Source organism: Penaeus chinensis, chromosome 34 (genome assembly GCF_019202785.1).
Source record: "Penaeus chinensis breed Huanghai No. 1 chromosome 34, ASM1920278v2, whole genome shotgun sequence".
Taxonomy (NCBI): domain Eukaryota; kingdom Metazoa; phylum Arthropoda; class Malacostraca; order Decapoda; family Penaeidae; genus Penaeus; species Penaeus chinensis.
This window is the reverse complement of record NC_061852.1, coordinates 14,411,145-14,419,888: the sequence shown is the minus strand read 5'-3', so window position 1 is coordinate 14,419,888 and position 8,744 is coordinate 14,411,145. Positions and strand designations below refer to the sequence as shown.

Sequence of the window (8,744 nt, the reverse complement as noted above, 5' to 3'; positions counted from 1 at the left end):
TCCTTGCAAATCCTTGAATGCACAAATTCTTCCTCTTCATTTGAAAAGAATGAAACAGGTTATGATAAAGATGTTATATGTGATCTAAAATAATAATAATAATAATAATAATAACAATAACAATGAAAGATAATTTAATGCTTAATTCAACATAGCAGAAAAAATCCACTTTGGTTCTTGTGCAGAGGAAGCTTTAGAGTTTTATTCCATTATTATCTATAAATAAAAGGTTAACTAAAAACACACACACACACACACACACACACACACACACACACACACACACACACACACACACACACACACACACACACACACACACACACACACACACAGAGAGTACACCCTATCTAGTTTCCTCCCCAAGAAGAAACTTGTCCCCAGATCCTTCTTCTGCAAAAATAATTTCTGATTTTTTAAATTCCTTGCCTGGAGCCAAGTAGCTTCTGGTTGACGATCATTGACCTAGTATCTTTGACTCAACATTTTGTGTTATTCAGTTGCCAAATACTATCTTGTGTACATATTGTACTGTGTACAATGATGTCTGTAAATGTGCATTTCATAGTATGTAAGTTGTACATATCTGCAGTTGTTGTCATTAGAGATTACTGTTGTCCCTTAAGCATTGTACAATTATTTCTAGAAATAAAATAAATTCATGTAATTCTTTTACCTGTAGTTAAATAGCTTATGTGTCAAGCAAGTTAGGCAAAATAAATACTGTTATATGACGCTTCTAGTTTCTGGTTGTAAATTTCACAAAGGAAATTGTAAAACTATTCTGTAAATACATTTCATTTCTAGTTTCTTTAATTGATAGTCATGTCTCAAACAGTTTTCAAACATATAATCTGCATTTTGTGTGTAATCTACAGGAAACTGTAATTTAATGATGTTCAGTGGAAATAAAATGTAATATTTGTAAAAGCTTCAGGTTACTATACTTACTTTAATAAACACAATCAACTGCCGAGATTATTTCATTCTAGATGTCAACCTAGCATAAAAAACATTAAATGATTATGCAGAAAAAAAAAAAAAAAAAAAAATATGTCAGAACTGCTACTGTATGGGATATTATACTTTAACCTTAGCGTGTTGGAGAGATTCCCGGTCTACTGTACTTTGTTTCACTAGTTTTATTTGCACATACTCTTAGGAGGCTTCACAAGTTTAAAGTTACTGAATTTTTTGGGGAAAAAGTTTTACTTCTAATTCCATTATTATTACTATTAAAGTTGTTTTTATTGTCAATTTCATTATCATTACTATACCACTGCTAATTATAATACCAATAATAAAATTAAAAACTTTTCTTTCTAAAAAATCATGGGATGGGATGAATACGCCACTACTGAAGCCACCTAATGTGTAACAAATTAATAAAACAAAACCACAATGGAGAGAGTATATATACTTGCACTCCTGCCATAAACACATTAATTGAACACCTTTCCCCTAAATTAATTAAACACCTTTTTTTCCATTAATTAAACAAAAAGTATTTTTTAATAAAACCTTGCCAATTACAGAAAGTCATATCCCTTAAGCTATGAATATTTCTTATAGTATTTCTATACATGATTTATTCTATATACAATTTTATCAAATCATCATCATATATTTATTTACAGTTTGGTAATAATTGCATAGACTCTCATGGATTTGCTTAGTTATACAATAGACTATATTTTTTCAATCTGTAAGGATATCATATCAAACAACTCAATCATTCATGTATCATTTAGTAGGAAACAGTGTATACCAATCATTAGCTTTACATAGGAAATAAACTTTCAATGTAGCTAATGCAAGGCTATTATCAGTGACCTCTACCAGTTCCGTCATAAAGCAGAGTGCGGGAAAACTTGACATTTGAGTAGGTTTTGCTGAGGTACGTGTCACTCTGCATGGAGTCAAACCATCGAGAAATGTTGACATGCTGTTCCTGTGGAAGATCACAAAAGTTAAATACAGTTGGTCATAAAATTACATGTTTAAGGATATTTTCTAAACAAATAATAAAAAAGGAATATTACCACATTAATGTGATATCAGTGGAACTTACAGCAATAATTTTTATGGTGATGATGATGGAAAGAATGAAAATCACAGCAATTATCATTATCAATTACAACAAAATAATAATAACTGATAAATAACTGACCTAGTTACTTCAATTACATGTATCAAAACATAACAACAATAACAAATAAGTAATAATAATAATAGTAATATAGAAACCTGAATAAAAAAATAAAATAAAGCAGAAAATACTTTTCACTTTTTGCCATGAATTACCTCCTCAAAGACTTACCTCTCTATGAAGAAATTACAGAAGTTGGACTACCTATCCGACTTCAACACTCCTATCAAGTGAACTATATATTCCAATTTATTTCTTACAACATGTTGACTACTTAATAGTTAGTACCAGCAACAGCATGAGTTCTACATTTACAGTTGAATGAGACAGTGCTAGAACAAGCCTGTCACTTACTTTTCAAACGAGCTCTTTGATAGTTACTCAAGTCTTATTTTGTTGTCACCTATAGCTGTTAAGAATTTTATTATACATTGACATGGATGACGACGGTACCTATTTCAAACTGTAAAATGTTACTTCATTAGAAGATCAAATTATACAAAACAGTAACACTGGTTACAAGAATTATTCATTATAAAAAAATACACTCCATAGGATAGAAGGCAATTTTCAACAAGTGCCCTGACTTGATTGTAAAAACTGTATTCATATTTTTGTTTACACTAAAACACTAGATCAAATATAAAAGAAGCAATAAGCAGGCAACCTGCTTAATGCTCTGTGAATGAATATAAAAAATTGACAACTGTAGTTCATGAACGAGCCTAGAAAGATGAACATCATGAGTGTGGAAACCAGCAACTTACCTTCTGCTGGAAAGACCAGTTAATAATAAATGGATGCAAGGCAACAAATACTGCCACATCAGCAATGGTTAGTAAATTGCCGCAGAAGAATGCTCGGTTGGCAAGCTGTCTATCAATGTGCTTCAAACATGAATAAAAGGCCTGGAAAGTAATATAAAAAATACATTAATATGATTTTCAGGACCTTATCACACAGTTATTCAAAGCATCAGTATATCTTTTGTAATTATAGTAAACTGTATTCCAAAAATTTACAACCCCTATATCTCACCTCATAAGTTGGACAGTGGAAGAGGTCAGTGGCACAGTATGTTAGCCAATTGTGGGTGAGACTCTTTTCCAAAAATGTTGATCCCTCTAAGGTAGCTTTCTCCTTTCTTACAAGACTCAGTAATCCACAAACGAATCCTGCTGTTTTTTTCCCTCCAACCTCAACTGTAATCTGGAATGCAGTGAATAACACATATATGTGATCATACATGTAGAGTCACGTACAAAAGTAATCACCTATCCGCTGAAAGCCACTATCTCCAAAATACTCCTATTCTGCGTAGTGTGTCATAGTAAGGGTATGAGTAAGAATGAGGAAATGATTGGAAAGGAGGGTGAATATGAACTCTCTAGCCATGAGTCAATTTTTACAATGATGATGATTAATTGCTATTAACTGCCTTGAATAGATCTATCAAAAGAATAATAAAATTACACACATAGCCAATATTAGTTTACTTGCTTTTTTAATATAAAACCTGATTTAATGATCATACATTTTATGGCTTTTATGGTTAAATTTTAACTTTTGTGTTTGGTTCCTAATTAGACCTATTCAACATCATCAGTACCCACTTACAGTTATGAAAACTTAAACACTATACACATGTAAATAATGACAGCTTATGAAATCCTATATACAATTAAAAGCCACAAAAAGCTGATGATCCTGATTCAAATCAGTGAGCATAATTCCTGAGGAAAACCTTATCTGATTAGGTGTGCAGTCAACAATCTTTCCAACATTTTTTTCTTTGTTTAATAGTGTCCTTTAAACTTATCACTCAAGGAGTTTAACTGTAAAATACAATAACTTTGAACATTCACTTTTGTTATAATATATATACTGTATTCAAAATGCATTCTCCAGACTTAAGGATGAAAATGTTATTACCATTAATATAGCCAAGAGCAGGTCAGGTCAAGACAATGAATATTGCCATATATAATTTTGAAATTAAGAATCAGCTGCTGGCCATACCAACACTCCATGACTTCCTTTCTATACTAAAATATTGGTAACTTTATTCATCTTTAGTTATCTTATATGCCAATTCTGCTGGTATCTATGTTTACATTAGCTATTATAGACACAGAATGTAAACCAGTATATTACCTTTACAATGAAAGAAAATCATATTTCCATCTTGCCAAAAGAGGTTTATTGGGGGTTGCAGGGGGCTGAACCTCCTATATCTTACACTATTATTATAACTGACAATCATTTTAGTATAATTACCCCTTTTCATAACTTTTAGGAATGTCTGAGCAGGAAGCAAAGAAAAAATTATATGAAAAATAGGTTAACTATGTATTTAGAGATGTGTTACTTATGTGAAATTTTATGTGATTTAGCCTATTCACCCCATGTGGCAAGAATACATGCCACGCCCACTGTAATACAAGTTTATTTATTGTATTTACACATAGATGGCTCTACAAGTTCTTAATCACCAAATAGCCAGTTCTCTGAACTACCTATCTCACCTGTCTACCCTTTTCCTTCACTTTAGGAAAGGGTCTTTTGTATCATTTCATTGTCTAAAATATTTTAATGACAATATAATAATCATAACATCAGTAACAATAATAACAGTATCGATAGCAATAGTATTCATAAGAAAAACACAGTTTCCCACCAATTCAAGGAATGGGAAAATCAAGATCAGTAACAAGGGCCTACTGATAGACTCCATAACGGCTGAGTACATGTGCAGAAATCTGTATGTAAGAAAATTCACCAAAAACTGCAGGGGACAGAACGTAAATCTGGGGCGAATGGGTCAAGTAAAAATGGAGGATTATTAGAATGAAGTAAGACACTCTTCAAGATATGCCTTCCCTCATCTTTCAGCATATGACATGGTGAAAACAAATAATAAAATAAAATTATCAATAATTGATAATAATTATCAATAATATTTTAGCTTCATTCCATTTATTACAAGTTATTCTTAAGTGGTCTGTTTATGTTTACTTCTGAATTGCCTTGTGTACAGGGTATTTAGAATGGCTGCAGTTTCCATACACTGGCAATGTGGGATTTGAAAGCAGGTCTGCAAAATTGCTGTAAAAGCAATACCACTGTACCACACAGCACACATATATATATGGTTGTAAAATATTTATTGGAATACTAATATTTACAATATGTAAGTTTCCAGTTGGAACTATTTATTCTAATTTAGAAGACTTTCATCAGTTTACACTGAATTTTTGTTTCACTAAAGAGGAACATTTAGGATATTCTATGTTGTAATTTTGATATAATTGGATAGTAGAGAGTGAGAGGAACTCACTGATACGGAAATTGCCGCAATCATTTGTGCAAAGGTATTCTGGAAAATTACCAAAATAGTAAATGTTTACTATTGAGCTGGTTGCATTGCGGGTGATAAAGGCCTTCGAAGGTTTCAAACACGGCCTCTTTGTCCTGCTGGTCCTGTTGTCTAGCCAAGCAGACAAGGATTTCCAAATGCAGCATGAATGAATAACACGTTAGGGCAACTTACTGTTTATTAATTTTTTATTTTTTTTGTAAATAAATACCTTGTATGCAGTTTACTTTGGATTCTAGATATGGATATGTCTTAATATTCTTCTAACATAGCGAGTATCGCCACTATTGCTCCTAGTGCCATCTAGGAGCACTGCAAATGCACACTACCCATAATATAGAATGTCAAATTCGATGGACTTTATGTTTAAAACTTACATCGGTCCTTGTTTTGTGTATTTAGTGATGATATACCGATTATCTACTTCACAAACAACAAACATACGATCCATTTCCGGAACATCACGCAATAGGGCCAAACCCTTTAGCCTAAGTAGGACAAGGAATACTGATAATAACCACGAAATCATACCTTAGTTTCATCTGTCCCAATCTTCACCTTCCCCAGTCCCAAATATTTCGCCGTCTCAGTAAGAACTTTCTTCTCCATGCTGCTTATCGTGTTGTTGTTTTTCCACGCCGAGTGAACGCCGACTGTGATGTCTGTTTACGTCGCTTAGACTTCTAAAACAGCGCGGGTAATGGCGGCTCTTGATAAGGGGATTATTTAGTATTGCTCGATTTTATTTCATCTTTCTTTTCTGTTTTTGTTTTGTTTCTGTTTTTTCCTTTTTTATTGTCTTACTTCTTCTTTATGAATTGATTTATGGCAGTGACATCGTTATTAATCATAACGACAATAAGAGTGATAATAGTTGCATCAGTAATAGTAGTAGTCATAAAAGTAGCTCTGGTGACCATAGTAGTAGCTGAAGTTGTACTAATAGCATTAGCAGTATTGGTAGTAATAGAAGTAGTATTATCAGTAGTAAAAGTAGCATTAGGAGTTCTAATAGTAGTAGCACCACTACTACTAGTAGTAGCATTAATATTCACACACACACACACACACACACACATATGTATACATATATATATATATATATATATATATATATATATATATATATATATACACACACACACTCACACACACACATACAGATATATCTATCTATCTTTATATGTGTGTGTGTGTGTGTGTGTGTGTGTGTGTGTGTGTGTGTGTGTGTATGTGTGTGTGTGTGTGTGTGTGTGTGTGTGTGTGTGTGTGTGTATGTATATATATATATATATATATATATATATATATATATATATACATATGTGTGTGTGTGTGTGTGTGTGTGTATGTGTGTGTGTGTGTGTGTACACACACAATTTATCTATTTATGTACATAATTATCTATACTGGTATATGTTAGTGGCTATTAATGCGCAATTCCAACTTTCATGAAGAATTTTCTCTCCTATTGCAACACCTTCTTTTCCCCTGATGTCGCTCTACTCTGTCCCTAGAAAGAATTAAAGATCTGGGAAACAATAAGAACTTGTACGTGTGCTGGCAGAAGCTCCCGTGGCAGGTGTTGGGAGGTCTGCAGTGCCAGAGTTTGGTTGCACAAGTTGTTATCGGCAACTGTGAATAGTAACAGCCAGGGGACTACCGAGACAGGTCCGTTTCGTTGTTAGATAAATACATGAGGAAGAGAAAGGGAGGAGAGAGGGGAGAATGAGACAAGAGAAAGAAAGAGGGAAGAGAGGGGAGAATGAGAAAGAGAAAAAGAGGAGGGAGGGGGGGGGGGGGATGAGAAGAGGGAAGAGAAGGAAGAAAGAGGAGAAAGAAAAAAAAAAGGAGAGTGGAGAGACAGGAAATTGAGAATAAATAGAGAGAAGAGAAACTTATTTAAAAAAAGAAAAAACAAAGTTCATTTGGTTTCCCAGATGATTGGTCTTACCTATTCCTCAGATCAATTCTAGATTTGCTGCTGAATGAAAAATAAGATAGAAAATTCTCAGGTGTGTGTGTAATTTCCTTCATATTCTGCATTAAAATTACGTACCGTTTAACCATGTCATTTACATTGACAAACTTACAGTTTCATGAAAAGTAAATAATTATGATGGACAGATAGCTTATTTATAAACATTTACTGATGACAGTGCGCCAGGTGAAGGAGAAATCCATATAGTCAGGGGCTTATTGCAGCGACGAAAAAAACACTTCAGAGCTTTTAGCAACTAATGTTTCTTATATCTTATTTTAGTTTTATATTATCTATTTACCTTCCTTTGCTTATCTATCTATTTATATCTAGATATTCATTTATTCATCTGTCTATTCAATTATTTCTTTTATATTTTACTTTTGTTTTATGCTATCTGTTTTCCTAAGTATTAATCTGTTGATTGATCTATATATTCATTATTTTACCTATTTGCTTATTTCAGACGTTATTAGAACATCAACCTAAACTTAACACAAGCCTGGAAAAAAATAAACAAAAAAACTCCCTGTGACAGATTGTTTCTCAGAGTTTACCAGACTGATTTTGAGAATGCTATTGAACATGCTATTAGATACTATTAACTGCAGTGAAGCTCTAGTCTCTCACTTCACGGAATCAAGAACTAAGCCCTTTTGCAGACAGTGAACACCAACTTCACTTCTGCTTATCTCTTTATCAAATCCAAGCCAGAGGGTGAGTGCACCAGCTGTTATGGAGACTCGGCGCCTAAAATGTTGCAAAGCACTGTGATGCACGATGATGGCCATGCATCACACATCAATAGAAGCCAGCTGACCCCTGTCAAACATTGTCAGTACACGAGAGATAGCTGGGGGTCAACATAGCTTGGAGATAAAAAAAAAAAAAAAAGAAGTATGTTGTGCTTCTCAGTGCATTTAACGTGGGCGGTGCTATCAGTTCTTACTTTTCTCCAGTAATGTGGATATATGTGTTGGACGTGGGCGGTGCAATCAATTCTTGGTTGTTTTTTTAAGTGGATATACATGTGTTTTCCAGTTTGATTCATCTTCTGAGTGTAATTATGCCCAATAGAGTAAAGAATAAGGAAATAAATATTGTTCATTACGGCATGTAGAAAGGAGTATGGATGTATTGAGCGTGTTTTGACTATATGGTCACTGGAAATATATCTCTTGCGCTGTTAAATATAAGCATATTTATCTTCACACACACACACACACACACACACACAC

At 33.4% G+C, this 8,744-nt stretch overlaps 1 protein-coding gene across 1 annotated transcript; it reads right to left on the bottom strand.

The window, feature by feature from the left end:
* Window positions 1-1,732: 1,732 nt before the first annotated feature.
* Window positions 1,733-6,200, bottom strand: LOC125043968 (eukaryotic translation elongation factor 1 epsilon-1-like). The gene is made up of 4 exons (XM_047640386.1): window positions 6,057-6,200; window positions 3,188-3,358; window positions 2,917-3,057; window positions 1,733-1,951 (listed from the first exon to the last, which is right to left on the bottom strand). Exons 1-4 carry the CDS (start codon window positions 6,132-6,134, stop codon window positions 1,826-1,828), a joined length of 516 nt encoding a protein of 171 aa, XP_047496342.1. The 5' UTR covers window positions 6,135-6,200; the 3' UTR covers window positions 1,733-1,825.
* Between the last annotated feature and the right edge of the window lie 2,544 nt (window positions 6,201-8,744).

What these genes read in the sequence shown, in the direction of transcription:
- LOC125043968 (XM_047640386.1), bottom strand. Translation starts at nt 6,134, where the DNA reads ATGGAGAAGAAAGTTCTTACTGAGACGGCGAAATATTTGGGACTGGGG. An exon ending in TTGGGACAGATGAAACTAAG is followed by an intron (nt 3,359 to 6,056) that starts GTATGATTTCGT and finishes ACTGCATTCCAG; the next exon opens with ATTACAGTTGAGGTTGGAGG. An exon ending in ACTGGTCTTTCCAGCAGAAG is followed by an intron (nt 1,952 to 2,916) that starts GTAAGTTGCTGG and finishes GATCTTCCACAG; the next exon opens with GAACAGCATGTCAACATTTC.